At 56.5% G+C, this 22749-nt stretch overlaps 1 protein-coding gene across 10 annotated transcripts in view; it reads right to left on the reverse strand.

The window, feature by feature from the left end:
* The window catches only part of PIK3C2G (phosphatidylinositol-4-phosphate 3-kinase catalytic subunit type 2 gamma), a 168776-nt gene that overhangs the window by 58091 nt on the left and 87936 nt on the right, over positions 1-22749 (reverse strand). For all 10 annotated transcript variants that reach the window (XM_073650578.1, XM_073650580.1, XM_073650579.1 and 7 more), the window contains 2 exons: positions 22563-22656; positions 21741-21835 (listed from right to left, as the gene is read on the reverse strand). In XM_073650578.1, coding sequence (XP_073506679.1) covers positions 21741-21835; positions 22563-22656 — 189 coding nt within the window. The remainder of the gene's footprint in view (positions 1-21740; positions 21836-22562; positions 22657-22749) is intronic.

A 22749-nucleotide genomic window follows, 5' to 3' on the forward strand; every position in this document is an offset into this window, starting at 1 on the left:
CCGCCCTCACCAGTACACACTGTAAGCCCCACCCCCACCAGTACACACTGTGTAAGCCTCGCCCCCACCAGTACACACTGTGTAATCCCCGCCCCCACCAGTACACACTGTAAGCCCCGCCCCCACCAGTACACACTGTAAGCCCCGCCCCCACCAGTACACACTGTGTAATCCTCGCCCTCACCAGTACACACTGTAAGCCCCGCCCCCACCAGTACACACTGTAAGCCACGCCCCCACCAGTACACACTGTAAGCCCCGCCCCCACAAGTACACACTGTGTAATCCTTGCCCTCACCAGTACACACTGTAAGCCCCGCCCCCACCAGTACACACTGTAAGCCCCGCCCCCACCAGTACACACTGTAAGCCTCACCCCCACCAGTACACACTGTAAGCCCCGCCCCCACCAGTACACACTGTAAGCCTCGCCCACACCAGTACACACTGTAAGCCTCGCCCCCACCAGTACACACTGTAAGCCCCGCCCCCACCAGTACACACTGTAAGCCCCACCCCCACCAGTACACACTGTAAGCCCCGCCCCCACCAGTACACACTGTAAGCCCTGCCTTCACGAGTACACACTGTAAGCCTCGCCCCCACCAGTACACACTGTGTAATCCCCGCCCCCACCAGTACACACTGTAAGCCCCGCCCCCACCAGTACACACTGTAAGCACCGCCCTCACCAGTACACACTGTGTAATCCCCGCCCTCACCAGTACACACTGTAAGCCCCACCCCCACCAGTACACACTGTGTAATCCCCGCCCCCACCAGTACACACTGTAAGCCCCGCCCCCACCAGTACACACTGTAAGCACCGTCCTCACCAGTACACACTGTGTAATCCTCGCCCTCACCAGTACACACTGTAAGCCCCGCCCCCACCAGTACACACTGTAAGCCCTTCCTTCACGAGTACACACTGTAAGCGCCGCCCCCACCAGTACACACTGTGTAATCCCCGCCCTCACCAGTACACACTGTAAGCCCCGCCCCCACCAGTACACACTGTAAGCCCTGCCTTCACGAGTACACACTGTAAGCCCCGCCCTCACCAGTACACACTGTAAGCCCTTCCTTCACGAGTACACACTGTAAGCGCCGCCCCCACCAGTACACACTGTGTAATCCCCGCCCTCACCAGTACACACTGTGTAATCCCTGCCCTCACCAGTACACACTGTGTAATCCTCGCCCCCACCAGTACACACTGTAAGCCCTGCCCCCACCAGTACACACTGTAAGCCCTGCCTTCACAAGTACACACTGTAAGCCTCGCCCCCACCAGTACTCACGGTGTAATCCCTGCCCTCACCAGTACACACTGTAAGCCCCGCCCCCACCAGTACACACTGTAAGCCCCGCCCCCACCAGTACACACTGTAAGCCCCGCCCCCACCAGTACACACTGTAAGCCTCGCCCCCACCAGTACACACTGTAAGCCTCGCCCCCACCAGTACACACTGTAAGCCCCGCCCCCACCAGTACACACTGTAAGCCCCGCCCCCACCAGTACACACTGTAAGCCCCGCCCCCACCAGTACACACTGTAAGCCCCGCCCCCACCAGTACACACTGTAAGCCTCGCCCTCACCAGTACACACTGTAAACCCTGCCTTCACGAGTACACACTGTAAGCCTCGCCCCCACCAGTACACACTGTAAGCCCCGCCCCCACCAGTACACACTGTGTAATCCCCGCCCTCACCAGTACACACTGTGTAATCCCCGCCCTCACCAGTACACACTGTAAGCCCCGCCCCCACCAGTACACACTGTAAGCTCTGCCTTCACGAGTCCACACTGTAAGCCGCGCCCCCACCAGTACACACTGTGTAATCCCCGCCCTCACCAGTACACACTGTGTAATCCCCGCCCTCACCAGTACACACTGTAAGCCCCGCCCCCACCAGTACACACTGTAAGCCCTGCCTTCACGAGTACACACTGTAAGCCCCGCCCCACCAGTACACACTGTGTAATCCCCGCCCTCACCAGTACACACTGTGTAATCCTCGCCCTCACCAGTACACACTGTAAGCCTCGCCCCCACCAGTACACACTGTAAGCCCTGCCCCCACCAGTACACACTGTAAGCCCCGCCCCCACCAGTACACACTGTAAGCCCCGCCCCCACCAGTACACACTGTGTAAGCCCCGCTCCCACCAGTACACACTGTAAGCCTCGCCCCCACCGGTACACACTGTAAGCCCTGGCTTCACCTGTACACACTGTAAGCCTCGCCCCCACCAGTACTCACGGTGTAATTCCTGCCCTCACCAGTACACACTGTAAGCCCCGCCCCCACCAGTACACACTGTAAGCCCTGCCTTCACGAGTACACACTGTAAGCCCCACCCCCACCAGTACACACTGTGTAATCCCCGCTCCCACCAGTACACACTGTAAGCCTCGCCCCCACCAGTACACACTGTAAGCCCTGCCTTCACCAGTACACACTGTAAGCCTCGCCCCCACCAGTACTCACGGTGTAATCCCTGCCCTCACCAGTACACACTGTAAGCCCCGCCCCCACCAGTACACACTGTAAGCCCCACCCCCACCAGTACACACTGTAAGCCCCGCCCCCACCAGTACACACTGTAAGCCTCGCCCCCACCAGTACACACTGTAAGCCCCGCCCCCACCAGTACACACTGTAAGCCTCGCCCCCACCAGTACACACTGTGTAATCCCCGCCCTCACCAGTACTCACGGTGTAATCCCCGCCCCCACCAGTTCACACTGTAAGCCCCGCCCCCACCAGTACACACTGTAAGCCCTGCCTTCACCAGTACACACTGTAAGCCTCGCCCCCACCAGTACTCACGGTGTAATCCCTGCCCTCACCAGTACACACTGTAAGCCCCGCCCCCACCAGTACACACTGTAAGCCCCGCCCCCACCAGTACACACTGTAAGCCCTGCCTTCACCAGTACACACTGTAAGCCTCGCCCCCACCAGTACACACTGTAAGCCTCGCCCCCACCAGTACACACTGTGTAATCCCCGCCCTCACCAGTGCTCACGGTGTAATCCCCGCCCCCACCAGTACACAATGTAAGCCCTGCCTTCACCAGTACACACTGTAAGCCTCGCCCCCACCAGTACTCACGGTGTAATCCCTGCCCTCACCAGTACACACAGTAAGCCCCGCCCCCACCAGTACACACTGTAAGCCCCACCCCCAGCACTACACACTGTAAGCCCCGCCCCCACCAGTACACACTGTAAGCCCCGCCCCCACCAGTACACACTGTAAGCCCTGCCTTCACGAGTACACACTGTAAGCCTCGCCCCCACCAGTACACACTGTGTAATCCCCGCCCCCACCAGTACACACTGTAAGCCCCGCCCCCACCAGTACACACTGTAAGCCCTGCCTTCACGAGTACACACTGTAAGCCCTGCCCCCACCAGTACACACTGTGTAATCCCCGCCCTCACCAGAACACACTGTGTAATCCCAGCCCTCACCAGTACACACTGTGTAATCCCAGCCCTCACCAGTACACACTGTGTAATCCCCGCCCTCACCAGTACACACTGTAAGCCCCGCCCCGACCAGTACACACTGTGTAATCCCCGCCCCCACCAGTACACACTGTGTAAGCCCTGCCCTCACCAGTACACACTGTAAGCCCTGCCCCCACCAGTACGCACTGTAAGCCTCGCCCCCACCAGTACTCACGGTGTAATCCCCGCCCCCACCAGTACACACTGTGTAATCCCCGCCCCCACCAGTACACACTGTGTAATCCCCGCCCCCACCAGTACACACTGTGTAATCCCCGCCCTCACCAGTACACACTGTGTAAGCCCTGCCCTCACCAGTACACACTGTAAGCCCTGCCCTCACCAGTACACACTGTAAGCCCCGCCCCCACCAGTACTCACGGTGTAATCCCTGCCCTCACCAGTACACACTGTAAGCCTCGCCCCCACCAGTACACACTGTAATCCCCGCCCCCACCAGTACTCACGGTGTTATCCCCGCCATCACCAGTACACACTGTGTAATCCCCGCCCTCACCAGTACACACTGTAAGCCTCGCCCCCACCAGTACTCACTGTGTAATCCCCGCCCCCACCAGTACTCACGGTGTAATCCCCGCCATCACCAGTACACACTGTGTAATCCCCGCCCCCACCAGTACACACTGTGTAATCCCCGCCCTCACCAGTACACACTGTGTAAGCCCTGCCCTCACCAGTACACACTGTAAGCCCTGCCCTCACCAGTACACACTGTAAGCCCCGCCCCCACCAGTACTCACGGTGTAATCCCTGCCCTCACCAGTACACACTGTAAGCCTCGCCCCCTCCAGTACACACTGTAAGCCCCGCCCCCACCAGTACTCACGGTGTAATCCCTGCCCTCACCAGTACACACTGTAAGCCTCGCCCCCACCAGTACTCACGGTGTTATCCCCGCCCCCACCAGTACTCACGGTGTTATCCCCGCCATCACCAGTACACACTGTGTAATCCCCGCCCTCACCAGTACACACTGTAAGCCTCGCCCCCACCAGTACTCACTGTGTAATCCCCGCCCCCACCAGTACTCACGGTGTAATCCCCGCCATCACCAGTACACACTGTGTAATCCCCGCCCTCACCAGTACACACTGTGTAATCCCCGCCCTCACCAGTACACACTGTGTAATCCCCGCCCCCACCAGTACACACTGTAAGCCTCGCCCCCACCAGTACTCACTGTGTAATCCCCGCCCCCACCAGTACTCACGGTGTAATCCCCGCCCCCACCAGTACTCACTGTGTAATCCCCGCCATCACCAGTACTCACTGTGTAATCCCCGCCCCCACCAGTACACACTGTGTAATCCCCGCCCCCACCAGTACACACTGTAAGCCCCGCCCCCACCAGTACACACTGTGTAATCCCCGCCCCCACCAGTACACACTGTAAGCCCCGCCCCCACCAGTACACACTGTAAGCCCCGCCCCCACCAGTACACACTGTAAGCCCCGCCCCCACCAGTACACACTGTGTAATCCCCGCCCTCACCAGTACACACTGTGTAATCCCCGCCCCCACCAGTACACACTGTAAGCCCCGCCCCCACCAGTACACACTGTAAGCCCCGCCCCCACCAGTACACACTGTGTAATCCCCGCCCTCACCAGTACACACTGTGTAATCCCCGCCCCCACCAGTACACACTGTGTAATCCCCGCCCCCACCAGTACTCACTGTGTAATCCCCGCCCCCACCAGTACTCACTGTGTAATCCCCGCCCCCACCAGTACTCACTGTGTAATCCCCGCCCCCACCAGTACTCACGGTGTAATCCCCGCCCCCACCAGTACACACTGTAAGCCCCGCCCCCACCAGTACACACTGTAAGCCCCGCCCCCACCAGTACACACTGTGTAATCCCCGCCCTCACCAGTACACACTGTAAGCCCCGCCCCCACCAGTACACACTGTGTAAGCCCTGCCCTCATCAGTACACACTGTTTAAGCCCCACCCTCACCAGTACACACTGTGTAATCCCCGCCCTCACCAGTACACACTGTGTAATCCCCGCCCCCACCAGTACACACTGTAAGCCCCGCCCCCACCAGTACACACTGTAAGCCCCGCCCCCACCAGTACACACTGTGTAATCCCCGCCCTCACCAGTACACACTGTGTAATCCCCGCCCCCACCAGTACACACTGTGTAATCCCCGCCCCCACCAGTACTCACTGTGTAATCCCCGCCCCCACCAGTACTCACTGTGTAATCCCCGCCCCCACCAGTACTCACTGTGTAATCCCCGCCCCCACCAGTACTCACGGTGTAATCCCCGCCCCCACCAGTACACACTGTAAGCCCCGCCCCCACCAGTACACACTGTAAGCCCCGCCCCCACCAGTACACACTGTGTAATCCCCGCCCTCACCAGTACACACTGTAAGCCCCGCCCCCACCAGTACACACTGTGTAAGCCCTGCCCTCATCAGTACACACTGTTTAAGCCCCACCCTCACCAGTACACACTGTGTAATCCCCGCCCTCACCAGTACACACTGTAAGCCCCGCCCCCACCAGTACACACTGTGTAAGCCCTGCCCTCACCAGTACACACTGTTTAAGCCCCACCCTCACCAGTACACACTGTGTAATCCCCGCCCCCACCAGTACACACTGTAAGCCCCGCCCCCACCAGTACACACTGTAAGCCCCGCCCTCACCAGTACACACTGTAAGCCCCGCCCCCACCAGTACACACTGTGTAAGCCCTGCCCTCATCAGTACACACTGTTTAAGCCCCACCCTCACCAGTACACACTGTGTAATCCCCGCCCTCACCAGTACACACTGTGTAATCCCCGCCCCCACCAGTACACACTGTAAGCCCCGCCCCCACCAGTACACACTGTAAGCCCCGCCCCCACCAGTACACACTGTGTAATCCCCGCCCTCACCAGTACACACTGTGTAATCCCCGCCCCCACCAGTACACACTGTGTAATCCCCGCCCCCACCAGTACTCACTGTGTAATCCCCGCCCCCACCAGTACTCACTGTGTAATCCCCGCCCCCACCAGTACTCACTGTGTAATCCCCGCCCCCACCAGTACTCACGGTGTAATCCCCGCCCCCACCAGTACACACTGTAAGCCCCGCCCCCACCAGTACACACTGTAAGCCCCGCCCCCACCAGTACACACTGTGTAATCCCCGCCCTCACCAGTACACACTGTAAGCCCCGCCCCCACCAGTACACACTGTGTAAGCCCTGCCCTCATCAGTACACACTGTTTAAGCCCCACCCTCACCAGTACACACTGTGTAATCCCCGCCCTCACCAGTACACACTGTAAGCCCCGCCCCCACCAGTACACACTGTGTAAGCCCTGCCCTCACCAGTACACACTGTTTAAGCCCCACCCTCACCAGTACAGACTGTGTAAGCCCCGCCCAGAACCAGCATGTAAGGGGGTGAGAAGAAGACTCCGAGCCAAGGAGAGTTACATTGTATCCTAATGTTTTATGGTTGGGTTTTATATAAATCTGCATTTTATCCTCATGGTCGGTTTGTGTATCGGTTTTCCTGTATGTTTTACCTCAAGGCCGACCCCGGGGATTGGGAGGGCGGTCCATGGGGGACCAGTGGCAGGCATAGGATACAGCTAGCAACAGTCAGAGTAAGATATAGTGACAAGTTTGGGAATAGCCCATGTGTGGGGAGGGGTTAGATCAGATAAGAAGAGAGTAGAGGAAGTGTCAGACAGTGTCAGGTTCAAGGTCAGCGGATGCAGCAGTGCCGGAGGGTCCTATCAGATAAAAGTCTCCAGTACAGTATGAGGACACATCTGAAGTTTCACACTGACCCCGGGGCACTGATCTCGGGCCTAGGGCCCAGAAGAGGCATTGGGTGCCGTGGCTCTGAGTCCCCTGTGAGGAAAATGCCGATCGGCTCACAGTGAGAGGGGAAGATGGTGGGCCTCAGAGAAGCTGTTATGCCAGATAGAAGGTCCCTGGTACCAATAGGAGCTGTTGAGGAGGGGGCAGGTCGGGCAGAACAGAGTAAAGGACTGACAAAGGGAACATCATCCGGAGGGGTCTCTGTCTCACTCTGTGCCTCAACCGCATGTATCCGAATTGCACAGTAAAACTGAACCTGTTCAACCGGACCCCAGGTCTCTTGTCATGTGTGCAGCAGAATCCGGTCCCATGGACGGGGAGGTAACAAGGACTCCAGGACTACAAGTGAGTGCAGAACGAATCCCACAGCACATCACACACACGTCAGATTCCTGTTTAGAAGAGGGGTTCAGGGCAAATGTTACGCTCACGCCGCTAGGTTCAGATAGGGGCGAGACAGGTTACATGAATCCTTTGGAATCCTGGGGGAACCGTTACTCAATGCGACCATAGACCATGTGCTGAAGCTTCTCTCAGGCACACAGGGGTATCGACCCTCAGGCACAGACACATAGGTTGTTTCACGTGCTGACCAGACACACTTGACAAGAGTCCTCATAAACAGTAGAACAGTAGCATTTAATAAGAAGCCGCACAGTCAGTGCAAGTTAAGTCTTATGAGCAACAGGCTCCAGTGACAAACAGTACAGTTTCCTTAGCAGCACAGCAGTTCACAGTCTTCCCAGTGTAGCGTCAGCGTCTCTGCCTCCCGCCCCGGGAGACGCTGACCCCCTTACCGCTGCGACTCTGCTCCGGCAACCTCTGCTTCCCTGTCTGTGTGTGTCCGGGGTGCGCGCACTGCATGCAGATCCCTTGTCACTGTACTTAGGGCACGCGTGCGCTCCCGGCTTCTTAAAGGGGCCTCGCGCACCGTCCTAATATGTCCCTGGCCAATGGCCAGAGGACAGTTGATATTTTAGGCACCTCCTCCAAAATGGAGGTACCTGTGCAATGTTGTAGTTTGTGTGTTAATACTCTCTCCAGCCCTCAGGTCCCAGTGCTGTCTGCCAGCCTGTCTATCAGCCGTGCCCGCCAGACTGTCTATCAGCCGTGCCCGCCAGCCTCTCTATCAGCCGTGTCTGCCAGCCTATCAGCTGTGCCCGCCAGCCTGTCAATCAGCCGTGCCCGCCGATCAGCCTGCCAGCCAAGCCTGTCCGTCAGTCAGCTCCGTCCGTCTGCCTACCAGCCGTGCACATCTGTCTGCCCATCTGCTGTGCCAGTCCGCTTTGGCTATCAGCTCCGTGGGAGTCACCTGCTCTCACACGAGGTCGGTCCCAGAGTGGCACCTGGTTCACCTTCCCGGTCCCTCTTTGGTTCACGGAGTCGACTAAGCCGCCGTGTAGCCAGGGTCAGTCCGGGTTGGTACTTAGTTACGCCCCTCTAGTCCCTCCTTGTACCACGGCACAGAGGTTCCACCACCCGGACCTGTAACAGTTTGCACAGGCCATGGAATCTGGTGGCTCCCAGGCTCCCTCGCTTTCAGACCTGTATCAAGAAGTCTCCCGCCAGAGATCTCAACAGGATACTATCCTGTCCTACCTGCGGACTGTAAACTCCCATCTGGATGCACTGTCCACCCCGGCTGCGTCCACCTTTAACCAAGCGCCATCCGCTCCTGCGGCACCTCTTCCCAGCCGCAGTGTGGCACCTAGCGTTGGAACCCGACTATCTGCTCCTCCACGTTTTCGCGGTGATCCCGCTCTATGTCGGGGCTTCGTCAACCAGTGCACGCTGCACTTTGAGCTCCTGGCTCATCAGTTCGCTTCTGACCGGGCTAAATTTGTGTCCAGTGAGACCGGGAAACTCCAGAGTCTAGGATCACTTGGAGAGGTCGTCCTAGGCAGAAATTCTTCCTCTCCACCCCTGACTCTATCTGCATCGATCACCTGCGGTAAGACACATTTCTTCGAGACTGCCTACCTGGATTCCGGTGCCGCTGGGAATCTCATCCAACAGGCCATTGTGGAGCAGTATCAGATCCCTATCTAACGTCTTGCGGATACGTTAGCGGTCTCCTCCGTGGATGGGAAGCTTCTTTCTGAATCCATCTTGTTCGTCACCGAGCCTGTAGTTCTTCAGGTAGGAATGCTACACTCGGAGAAAATCTCCTTCTACGTACTGTCCAGCCTCTCCCACTCATTACTGCTTGGTCTACCCTGGCTTCAAACACATGAGCCGGTCTTCAATTGGAGTTCGGGAGAGGTGCTCCGTTGGGGTCAGGAGTGTCACAGGACCTGCTTGGTTCCTGTCCGTCCTGCTCGACCTCCGTCCTCTCCAGCTAATTTGCCCGGCTTGCCGGCACCCTACTGGTCGCACGCTGACGTCTTTAACAAGAAGGAGGCTGAGACACTACCACAACATAGGCCGTATGACTGTCCTATTGACCTCATCCCTGGTGCTTCACCTCCCTGAGGTCGAATTTACCCCCTGTCGGTGGCCGAGACCAGAGCCATGTCCGAATACATCGAGGAGAATCTTGCTAGGGGATTTATCCAGAAATCCACCTCTCCGACAGGAGCAGAATTCTTCTTAGTCAAGAAGAAGGATGGCGCTTTTCGCCCATGTATTGACTGTAGGGGTCAAAATCAAATCACTATCAAAAATTAATTTTCCTCTGCCTCTCTGAGTAGCTTGACCACCTCAAGGGTGCCAAGGTCTTTACTAAGCTCGATCTCCGTGGCGCATACAATCTTATCCGGATTCGCCAAGCTGATGGGTGGAAGACTGCATTCAACACCCGGGATGGCCACTACGAGTACTGCGTGATGCCCTTCGGACTCTGCAACGCACCAGCAGTCTTCCAAGAACTGGTGAATGATATCTTCCAAGATCTACTGTACTCATGCGTGGTAGTGTATCTGGACGACATCCTGGTGTTCTCTTCCGATCTGCCCTCGTATCGTAGAGATGTTCGTCAGGTACTGCAGAGGCTCAGGAAGAATCGTCTGCACACAAAATTCGAGAAATGCGTCTTTCAACAGACATCTCTTCCCTTCCTGGGATACATAATCTTGGAGACTGGGCTTAAAATGGATCCTGAAAAGGTGTCTGCCGTTCTAAAATGGGAGGGTTCAAGGCTATTCAGCGTTTTTTGGGGTTCGCTAATTATTACCGCCTGTTCATCCCTCACTTTTTCCTCCCGGACAGCTCCCATCTCTGCTCTGACCAGCAAAGGGATTAACCCCAAGGTATGGACTCCCGAGGCAGAAAACACCTTCATATACTTGAAACAAGCCTTCTCCTCTGCTCCGGTGCTTCATCATCCTGACGGTAACAAGCATTTCTTCCTGGAGGTTGACGCCTCTTCCTCTGGGGCCGGAGCAGTTCTCACCCAGAAGTCCTCATCCGGGCGAATGGTGAACTGCGGCTTCTTTTCCAAACTCTTCTCTCCCTCGGAGCGCAATTACTCCATTGGTGATTGAGAACTGCTTGCTATTAAACGGGCATTGGAAGAATGGCGGTTCTTGCTAGAGGCGGCTCTGCACCCTGTGGTCATCTATACGGATCACAAGAATCTCTCCTACTTGCAATCCGCTCAGCGACTCAATCCTCGTCAGGCCAGATGGTCCCTGTTCTTTGCTCGCTTCAACTTCACCCTTCATTTCCGTCCAGCAGACAAGAATATTAAGGCAGACGCGCTCTCCCGTTTCTTCCTGTCTACCAATGAAGAGGAGGAGCCCCTGCACATCATTGATCCCTCCAGAATTATGACTGTTGCCCCGTTTGATCTGTCTCATCTTCCTCCTGGTAAGACCTTTGTGGCATCTCAAGATAGAAGGAGGGTCTTACTCTGGGGTCATTCTTCCAAACTGGCTGGACATGCTGGTCAGAGGAAGACGTTTCTGTTAATTTCCCGACATTACTGGTGGCCGACTCTGCGCAAGGACGTCGCGGATTTTGTCTCTGCTTGTTCCTCCTGTGGCCGTAACAAGATGCCTAGGCAACTTCTGACTGGTTGTCTTCTTCCTCTACCCATGCCTTCTGCTAGGTGGAAACACATCGCAATGGATTTCATCACGGATCTTCCTGTATCGGCCAGTTGTACTGTCATTTGGGTGCTCGCTGACCGCTTCTCCAAGATGGCTCACTTCATTCCCTTGCCAAGTCTTCCTTCTGCGCCAGTGGTAGCTAAAGACTTCATCCTTCACATCTTCGGTCTCCACGGCCTACCTCTTCATATTGTCTCGGATAGAGGGGTTCAGTTTACTTCACGCGTCTGGAGAGCCATATGTAAGCTGCTGAATGTCGCTTTGGACTTCTCTTCGGCCTATCATCCACAGTCCAATGGTCAAGTTGAGCGCATGAATCAGATCCTCACTAGTTTCCTTCGGCATTTCGTCAACGCTCACCATAACGACTGGGTGGAGCTCCTACCTTGGGCTGAATTTTCCTACAATAACCATATGAGTGAATCCTCAGGCAAATCTCTGTTCTTTGTGGTGTACGGTCAGCATCCCAATATTCTGTTTCCTGTTTCTTCTTCGGTGGACAATCCTGCTGCGGAGTGTCTCGTCAGAAACTTTTCGGTGATTTGGGAGGACACTAAAATGGCATACAATCCTCTGAGCGGATGAAGAGACATGCTGACAAGAGGACGTCTGGACCCACCTCTATTCCGTCCAGGGGACAAGGTGTGGCTTTCCTCTAAGTATGTCCGCCTCAAGATGCCATCTGTGAGGCAGTGACCGGGATCGTATACGAGGGACATTATATATCCCCCAGAATGTGTACAGAGACCGATTAAACCCATTGGAGTGCATTGCAGTCACAGACACAATGCAGGAATGAAGGTGAGCATTGACCTAGTCGGGCTATCTGGCTAAGGCAGATTAAGTAAAATCCGGCACGGCCTTCATTTCTTGGAGGAGGTCACAGGAGGCAGTGGGGCGGCCTCCTCCCTCCAACCCGGGTTTTCCAGTGGCTCTTGCCACAGCTCCTTTAAAATCCCTGCAGTAAGGATTAGTGTTGTTCTATGTTGGAAGCTGCTAGGAGCACAGCAGGGAAGCTCAGCAGGATGGAGGGTGGCTGAACCACCGCCTGGGAAGCCTCTGCACCTGTCAGGCTCTGAGCGGCCCGGCGCGGCCATTGCCCACAGCAACCATTGTGTATGGACTTTCTGTTAACCCGGCTGCGAACCGGAGGACTTTCTGTTAACCCGTCAGTTGCTGAAATAAAAGCTGTTTATGTTGGACTTGCTTGGGTCACTGCCTCAGTTACTGCATGGTGTGAACACCGCCGCCTTACAGCTTGGTGGAGAATGCGGGCATAGTGACTGAGGCATACCCCACCGGCAGCTGCATGACCACAATCCAGCCGGCCACCTTTCAGCCTAACCCCATGGACAAAATGGAGGAGCTGTTAAGGCAATTGGTCCACACGCAGCGGCAGCAACCGCAAACCAATGAGCTGATCATGCAGCAACTCACAGCCCTGCGGGATACGCTGACGGCACCAGCCCCGGAACGTCGAGAGGCCCGGGACAAGGTTCGCTCAGCATTGAGGAAGATGGGACCGGAGGACGACATGGAAGCCTTCCTTACCATCTACGAACGCATAGCAGAGCGGAAAAACCTACCAGCCGGATAGTGGGCAGAAGTGGTGGCTTCGTTTCTGGTCGGCGATGGCCAAAAGGCCTACTTCGACCTCAGTGGGGAAGACGCCCAGGACTACCAGAGGCTCAAAGGTGAGATCCTTGCCCGGCTGTGGGTCAATACATACGTAAGGGCTCAGCGCGTATTTTCATGGGCCTATGTGGAGACCCGACCCGCCCGGTCTCAGGATTATGACCTCTTGCAGCTGGTAAAGAGGTGGCTCCAGCCTGAGTCTTTGATTCCAGCCCAGATGGTGGAAAGGGTGGTGGTCGACTGACTGGTGAGGACTCTGCCAGCCGCTATCCAACGTTGGGTGGGGCAAGGGGACCCCAGCACCCTCGACCAGATGGTCAGCCTGATCGAGCGCTACTCGGCCACTCAGGACTTTATCCGAGAATCTGCCCCCTCATGGCTGTCACACCGATCCCTGCCAACCCAGGAGTCGGGAAAGGGGTCACGCCCCTCTGCTGAGGACAGTCAGCACCGTACCCGTGCTGATGGGGTACCCCGGAGTGAGAGTGGCAGGAGACCGGTTCCCACCCAAACGGTCATAAGACCTAGCAGTACCTCCATCATGAGGTGCTGGCGGTGTCAGGGGCAGGGACATGTGGTTGCTAACTGCCCCCTGACTACAGAACCCATGGACTGCGGGTATAACCACCGGGTCTCAATGTAAGTCCAGAACGTCTGCACTGCAAGTGCCGACCCCTCGGACAGTGAACCTCAACTGTGCCAGGTACTGGTTAATGGGTACCCAACGGAGGCCCTCTTAGACTCGGGGAGCCTAGTGACTTTGGTACATGGGTCGCTGCTGGCAGGAGACAACCCCAGTGGATGGACAGTCGGCGTTGTGTGTATCCATGGGGACCTCCGAGAGTACCCAACCGCGGAGGTAGTGTTGTCCACGCCATGTAGAGATATAAAACATGTGGTGGGGGTGGTAAAAACTCTTCCCTATGGGACTGTGTTGGGAAGAGACTTGCCCCTGTTCTGGACTCTGTGGAAAAACAAAATCCAATCTCCCCCGGTAAAATTTGTTACAGGCGCTGTACCCGACGAACCCGAGTCAGGGGTACCTGCCGTAAGGGACAGAGTGTGACCCCGATAGGTCTCCCCTAGAGGTGCTGACAGGAGAGGTCGAGGAGATCCCATCGATCCCCGAGCTGGAAGTGTCCCGGGGCATGTTTGGGACAGCTCAGCTACAGGATCCCACCCTGACTCGGGCACGGGAAAGGGTGTTAGAGGTAAATGGCGTAGCTCAACATCCCGGTGCAGATACTGTATTTCCACGCATGGTGGTCAACGGTGAGTTGCTCTATAGGGTAGAGAAAATCACGAGGTCGTGGAACAGTTAGTGTTACCTCAGTCGTACCATCGGGCGGTTCTGAAGTTGGCACACACACATCTGCTGGGTGGACACTTAGGGGTTAAAAAGACGCAAGAGCGTATCTTGCAGCGGTTCTTTTGGCCGGAGATTTACGCGGAAAAAGTACTGCGAATCCTGCCCCGAATGTCAACTGACCACACCCACCGCCAGTTTCCGTAGCCCATTGGTACCCCTGCCTGTGATAGAGGTACCTTTTGAACGGATTGCAAAGGACTTGGTAGGGCTCATTGTAAAATCCGCTCATGGCCACCAACATATACTTGTGGTCGTCGATTGTGCCACCCGGTACCCGGAGGCTATACCGCTACGCCACACCTCGGCAAAACTGATTGCATGGGAGTTGTTTGCCATGTTCTGTCGCCTTGGACTACCTAAGGAGATCCTGACGGATCAAGGGACCCCTTTTATGTCCAAGGTGACTAAGGAACTGTGCAAACTGCTGAGAAAACAATTGGGCACCTCGGTGTACCACCCTCAAACCGATGTGCTAGTAGAACGGTTCAATAAAATTGTCAAGTCCATGTTAAAAAAGGTGGTTTCTAAGGACGGAAGGGATTGGGACATGTTGCTACCCTATTTGATGTTCGCCGTCCGTGAGGTACCCCAGGCTTCCACAGGGTTCTCTCCCTTTGAGTTATTGTACGGCAGACACCCTAGGGGTCTGTTGGACGTAGCCAAAGAGACGTGGGAACAAGAGCCAACTCCGCATAGGAGTATAATTGAACACGTGGCTAGTATGCAGGACCGGATCGCGGCGGTCATGCCCATCGTGAAAGAGCATCTGTTAGATGCCCAGGCAGCTCAGAGGCGCACATATAATAAAAGAGCCAGAGTCAGAACTTTTAACAAGGGCGATCGGGTGTTAGTTCTGGTACCCACAGCCGAGAGTAAGCTCATGGCCAAGTGTCAAGGACGATATGAGATTCGAGAAAAAGTGGGGGAGGTAAATTACCGGGTGTATCAGCCCGGAAGGAGGAAACCTGAGCAGCTTTACCATGTAAACCAGCTAAAGCCTTGGAAAGATCGAGAGTGTTTAGTTACAGACGTCACCCCGGACATATTGCCGGAGAGTTCTCTACCTTCAGCCAGGGAAGCGTCTGGGGAAGAGGTCAGGTTAAGTGATGCCCTCACTAAACAGCAGTGATGGGAGGCTCGCTCGCTGGTGCAGCACAACACCGACGTATTCTCAGAGCTGTCGGGTAGGACTACGGTTATCCAACATGACATTGTCACCGAACCTGGGGTAAGGGTACGAATAAGACCGTACCGGGTACCGGCATGCCATCACGGCTGAGGTAAAACAAATGCTTCAGTTAGGCGTCATAGAGGAATCACGGAGTGAGTGGGCTAGCCCCATCGTACTGATTCCGAAACCTGACGGATCGTTACGCTTCTGTAACGATTTCCGGAAATTAAATGAAGTGTCAAAGTTTGACCTCTATCCAATGCCCAGGGTGGACGAGCTGATTGAGAGACTGGGGCAGGCCCAGTACTTTACCACGCTCGATCTCACCAAGGGTTACTGGCAGGTGCCACTCACAGATTCGGCGAAGGAAAAGACCGCTATGTGGTCTTACCTTTTGGGTTACATGGGACCCCGGCTACATTCCAGAGGTTGATGGACATAGTGCTCAAGCCTCATCAGCCCCAACTTCAAGGAAACCTTCATTGTACAGACAGATGCCTCGGAGGTAGGCCTAGGGGCGGTATTGTCACAAAAAGTGAATGGTGAAGAGCACCCGGTCACCTACTTGAGTAGAAAACTTGTCCCAGCAGAGAAAAACTATAGCGTGGTAGAGAAGGAGTGTTTGGCTATTAAGTGGGCCTTGGAATCACTACGTTATTTACTCGGGCGTCAGTTCCGCTTGGTGACGGACCACTCGCCCTTGGTATGGATGAGGAATGCCAAGGAGAGGAATGCGCGAGTCACCAGGTGGTTCCTGTCACTGCAAAATTTCAGTTTCTCTGTAGAACATCGCCCTGGGAAGTCGCAGGGAAACGCGGATGCCCTGTCCCGGGCACCCTGTATGATGGCAGATGTTCAACCCCACAAGTTTGAACAGAGGGGGGGGATATGTGAGGCAGTGACTGGGATCGTATACGAGGGGCGTTATATATCCCCCAGAATGTGTACAGAGACCTATTAAACCCATTGGAGTGCATTGCAGTCACAGACACAGCTGCGGCTGCAATGCAGGAATGAAGGTGAGCATTGACCTAGTCGGGCTATCTGGCTAAGGCAGATTAGTAAAAACCCGGCAGGGCCTTCATTTCTGGGAGGAGGTCACAGGAGGCAGTGGGGCGGCCTCCTCCCTCCAATCCGGGTTTTTCCAGTGGCTCTTACCACAGGTCTTTTATAAACCCTGCAGTAAGGATTAGTGTTGTTCTATGTTGCAACCTGCTAGGAGCAGAGCAGGGAAGCTCAGCAGGATGGAGGGTGGCTGAACCACCGCCTAGGAAGGCTCTGCACCTGTCAGGCTCTGAGCGGCCCGGTGCGGCCGTTGCCCACGGCAACCGTTGTGTATAGCCTTTCTGTTAACCCGGCTGCCAACCGGAGGACTTTCTGTTAACCCGTGAGTTGCTGAAATAAAAGCTGTTTATGGTGGACTTGCTTGGGTCACTGCCTCAGTTACTGCACGGTGTGAACACCGCCGCCTTACACTTCTTACAAGTTGGGTCCGAGGTTCATCGGTCCGTTCGAGATTCTGAGCCAAATTAATCCAGTGGCGTACAAGCTGAAACTCCCGGCCTCATTACGAATCCTCAATTCCTTCTGTAGCGCCCCGAGGGCTCGGCTGCTACAGGGGTATTGCACCTCTGCCAGATGTGTGGTATTCCACTCCCGGGTAAGGATGGAGTGTGGACCAGGGCTCAGTTAGCTGCATACAGCACACACACACCATTTCTCAGGGACAGCTCAACGGTGCTCCCACTAGACAGAAGTGCAGGCACGACCGACTATGTCCCTGCCTGGAGTGGGGAGGGGGGAGAGAACCCAGTGCTGTAGGGGCAGATAGGGGTTGGTTCCTGAGCGTAGGAAGGAGCCCACTGGTTGCTGGTCACCTGGGCTCATGGCTAGAGGGAAGTATAAAAGGGAGGAGCCATCTTAGATCTGGGTTCAGTCTGTGAGGAGAAGTTGAGAGGAGAGCTGACAGGGAGCAGCAGCTCAGGCTGAGTGCTGCTCCAGAGGCAGGCCTAGAGAAGAGGCCGGAGCCTGAGAGGAGAAGGAGAAGTGGACCTAGAGAAGAGGCCGAGGAAGGAGGAGAAGTGGGAACAGGAGGAGAAGGAACAGGAAGAGAGAGAGGAACAGAAGGGCTCAGGAACAAGAAGGTGGAAGGGACCCTAAGAACCCACGAGAATCCAGGGTGAAGGGTCAGGCAGATTAAGGGTACCGGATCCCAAGTTGGTGGAGGAGAAACTACCCTCAGCCAAAGACCGGTCGTCGTGATCATCTATTGGTGCGACACCTCATCAAACCTGCTAGGAAGGCACCATATAGGACAGCGGAGGACGGGGCCCACGTTTAACCGCACAAGTCCGCGGCAGCTGGACAAAAGTGGGTCACTGGTGAGGCAGGCCAGAGAAAGGAAGGAAGGGGGTCCTGTGCCATGCTCCTGAACTGCCTGGGAGTTGATCGAGCCCCACACCTGGTGGACGAAGCACGGCTCGGGCGGTCACTACCTGTACAGAAGTGACCTGGAGTACCTGAACTGTGAGTAAACGACATTGGACTGCAGTACGTTGTCTGTGTGCTCTTTCGCTCCTCCAGCACTATCAGCACCGGGACTCTCACTACCATCACTCCCAACATCCACTACACTGCCCTGGGGCCGCACTCTTCCCGTGGGGAGTCACACCATCCCAGCTGAACACGTCATCAGCCCCAGCGGACTGCCTTGCAGCGGCGGTTCCTAACAACCGCAATCCACGGGTGGCGTAGTCGGACTTTATCGTCGGTACGTAGCAGGCTACCATTGGCCTGACCACCCTGAGCCGCGGGACCGGGCCGCCACTACTACCCCCATCGTTCCCCTATCGCCCGGATCCGCGTGCCCCACGGCCCAGGGGGCGAGTCACTTCCACGTATCTCTCCTCAAGCCTGTCGTCCTTAATCCTTTCTCTGACGATCCGGGTACCACCACAGCTCCTGCTCCGGTCTCCGCTGAGGACGTCTTTGAGGTAGAGAACATTTTGGCCACCAAGAGGGTAAGAGGAAAGACTTTCTTTCTTGTGGATTGGAAGGGGTTTGGTCCTGAGGAGAGGTCCTGGGAGACCCGGGAGAACATCCATGCCCCTCTTCTTCTGGAAAGATTTCTTGCAGGCTTGAAGAAGAGGGGCCGTAAAGGGGGGGTGGTACTGTAGCGCCGGCGTCTCTGCCTCCCGCCCGGCAGAGACGCCGACCCCCTAACCGACGCGGCTCTGATCCGGCGTCCACCGCTTCCCTGTCTGTGTGTCCGGGGTGCACGCACCGCGAGCAGATCCCCGATCACTGTGCTTAGGGCGCGCTCCCTGTTTCTTAAAGGGGCCGCGCGCACCGTCCTAATATGTCACTGGCCAGAGGACAGCTGATATTTTAGGCACCTCTTCCAAAATGGAGGTGCCTATGCAATGTTGTAGTTTGTGTGTTAACACTCTCTCCAGCCCTCAGGTCCCAGTGCTGTCTGCCAGCCTGTCTGTCAGCCGTGCCCACCAGCCTGTCTATCAGCCATGCCCGCCAGCCTGTCTATCAGCCATGCCCGCCAGCATGTCTATCAGCTGTGCCCGCCAGCCTATCAGCCGTGCTCGCCAGCATGTCTATCAGTTGTGCCCGCCAGCCTATCAGCCGTGCCCGCCAGCCTGTCTATCAGCCGTGCCCGCCAGCCTATCAGCCGTGCCCGCCAGCCTGTCTATCAGCCGTGCCCGCCAGCCTGTCTATCAGCCCTGCCCGCCAGCCTATCAGCCATGCCCGCCAGCCTGTCTATCAGCCGTGCCCGCCAGCCTGTCTATCAGCCGTGCCCACCAGCTTGTCTATCTGCCATGTCCACCAGCCTATCAGCCGTGCCCACCAGCCTATCAGCCGTGCCCGCCAGCCTGTCTATCAGCTGTGTCCGCCAACCTATCAGCCGTGCCCGCCAGCCTGTCTATCAGCCGTGCCCGCCAGCCTGTCTATCAGTCGTGCCCGCCAGCCTATCAGCAGTGCCCGCCAGCCTGTCTATCAGCAGTGCCCGCCAGCCTGTCTATCAGCAGTGCCCACCAGCCTGTCTATCAGCTGTGCCCGCCAGCCTATCAGCCGTGCCCGCCAGCCTGTCTATTAGCTGTGCCCACCAGCCTGTCTATCAGCTGTGCCCGTCAGCCTATCAGCCGTGCCCGCCAGCCTGTCTATCAGCTGTGCCCGCCAACCTATCAGCCGTGCCCGCTAGCCTGTCTTTCAGCTGTGCCCGCCAGCCTGTCTATCAGCCGTGCCCGCCAATCAGCCTGCCAGCCAAGCCTGTCTGTCATTCAGCTCCGTCCGTCTGCCTACCAGCCGTGCACATCTGTCTGCCCATCTGCTGTGCCAGTCCGCTTCGGCTATCAGCCCCGTGGGAGTCTCCTGCTCTCACACGAGGTCGGTCCCAGAGTGGCACCTGGTTCACCTTCCCGATCCCTCCTTGGTTCATGGAGTCGACTAAGCTGCCGTGTAGCCAGGGTCGGACGGGTAGGCACTTAGTTACGCCCCTCTGGTCCCTCCTTGTACCACGACACAGTGGTTCCACCATCTGGATCCGTAACACCCAGTAGTACAGAACGGCACAGTTCTAATGCAAAGGCACATTAATGAACACAGCATTCTTTACAGCAAAGTGAGATGGAGGGGGGGAGGGTTTGCTGAGGGAGATGATCCCTGTGACACCATTTTTTCCAGTCCTTATCTTTCTGCCTGACAATACTCTGCACTGTTAGTTCAGGAACTCTACCGGACCTGTGCTTAGCTTCACTCCTAACTTGAATCCTTTTCACTTGCAGGGGCGCGTCTGTGAGATGCAGAACACACACACCACCTTTCTCTTCCGCTCCAGCCAGACAGCAAACAACTTTCCCACAATCCCCCTGGGGCTTTGCTAAAACACTCCCCTTCTCCTGTGACTGTGTTAACCCCTCTAGTTGCTGGATGCTTGTGGAGCACAACACTTCCTGTCCCCTGTGCTTGTGTTACTTCTAATAGTTGCTGGATGCTTTTAAAGCAACAGCACTACTTCTGCATGTCACACTCTGCAACAGCACTACTTCTGCATGTCACACTCTACAACAGCACTACTTCTGCATGTCACACTCTGCAACAGCACTACTTCTGCATGTCACACTCTACAACAGCACTACTTCTGCATGTCACACTCTACAACAGCACTACTTCTGCATGTCACACTCTACAACAGCACTACTTCTGCATGTCACACTCTACAACAGCACTACTTCTGCATGTCACACTCTACAACAGCACTACTTCTGCATGTCACACTCTACAACAGCACTACTTCTGCATGTCACACTCTACAACAGCACTACTTCTGCATGTCACACTCTACAACAGCACTACTTCTGCATGTCACACTCTACAACAGCACTACTTCTGCATGTCACACTCTACAACAGCACTACTTCTGTATGTCACACTCTACAACAGCACTACTTCTGCATGTCACACTCTACAACAGCACTACTTCTGTATGTCACACTTGGCAACATCACTACTTCTGCATGTCACACAAAGAAAACTCAGCTCCGGCCCACAGCAGCCGGCCTTGTGCCCCTTCACAGAGCCACTTAAGGGGGGGACAGGGCTCGGTGTTGTGGGCCAGTACTGTTCTGCCTCTCCTCTCAGGGGAGACAGAGACTCGGCGTCTTCTTCTCACCCCCTCACCAGTACACACGGTGTAAGCCCCGCCCCCACCAGTACAGTACACACTGTAAGCCCCGCCCCACCAGTACACACGGTGTAATCCCCGCCCCCACAAGTACAGTACACACTGTAAGCCCCGCCCCCACCAGTACACATGGTGTAAGCCCCGCCCCTCATCAGTACACACTGTAAGCCCCGCCCCTCATTAGTACACACTGTAAGCCCCGCTCCCACCAGTACACACAGTGTAAGCCCCGCCCCCACCAGTACAGTACACATGGTGTAAGCCCCACCCCCACCAGTACAGTACACACTGTAAGCCCCGCCCCCACCAGTACTCACGGTGTAAGCCCCGCCCCTCACCAGTACACACTGTAAGCCCCGACCCCACCAGTACACCCGGTGTAGCCCCGCCCTCACCAGTACAGTACACACGGTGTAGCCCCGCCCTCACCAGTACACACTGTGCGCCAGCTGTATACTCTGCAGGCAGCGCTGGAGGAGGAGTCGCACCAGAGCGCTGTCCAGACGCCACTCAAACTTCACGGCCTGAAAGGAGAAATAGGCGGAAAGACAACGACTCCCATCATCACTGACAGCAGGCGGAGGTCCTGGGGGCGGCCAAGGGAGAGGCGACACAGCGGGAACTTCGGGGGGTCACAGAGGAGGGGGGAAGTCGGCTGTGATGTTGGGGTGGGTGATGTCACAGGTCACGGCATGGGACATTGGGGGTCACTGCGGGGGACGATGGGGATATCGGGAAAATGTCAGGGGTCACGGTGGGGGGGCCCCCAGGGGTCACAGTTAGAGATGTCGGGGTCTTGATGGGGGGAAGTCGGGGGGGGGGGGCATCTGTGGGTCATGGCGGGGATGTCGGGGAGATGTCAGAGGGATGTTGGGGGGCATGGCAGGGGGGACGTCAGGGGTCACAGTTAGGATGTTGGCGTCTAGATAGGGGGATGTCGGGAGGACGTCTGTGGGTCACAGCGGGGGTCTTGGCAGAGGAGATGTTAGGGGTCTCAGTGGGAATGTCGCGAGGATGTCAGGGGTCTCAGCGAGGCGGATATTGGGGTCTCGGTGGGGGTGATATTGGGGGGTCTTGGCAGAGAGGATGTCGGGGGTCTCGGCAGGGAGGATGTCGGGGGTCTCGGCGGGGAGGATGTCGGGGGTCTCGGCGGGGAGAATATCGGAGGTCTCGGCGGGGAGGATGTCGGCGGGGAGGATGTCGGGGGTCTCGGCGGGGATATCGGGGGTCTCGGCGGGGGTCACCACTCACCTGGACAAGCTGCGGCAGGATATCCATCAGCTCATCACACGACAGCCGCTCCAGCTCCCGGCACGCCGCGGCCCGCACCTGCTCGTCTGCGAAGCTGTAGATAGACAGGTAGTAGATGAGGTTCTGCAGCAGCTGGTACCTTGCCCCCACCATGGGCTCCGGCTGTTCAGGCCAGGACAACCCAGAC

The sequence above is a fragment of the Phyllobates terribilis genome, unplaced genomic scaffold, assembly GCF_046119375.1.
Source record: "Phyllobates terribilis strain yellow unplaced genomic scaffold, ASM4611937v1 Scaffold_10__3_contigs__length_209671492, whole genome shotgun sequence".
NCBI classification, from domain to species: Eukaryota; Metazoa; Chordata; class Amphibia; order Anura; family Dendrobatidae; genus Phyllobates; species Phyllobates terribilis.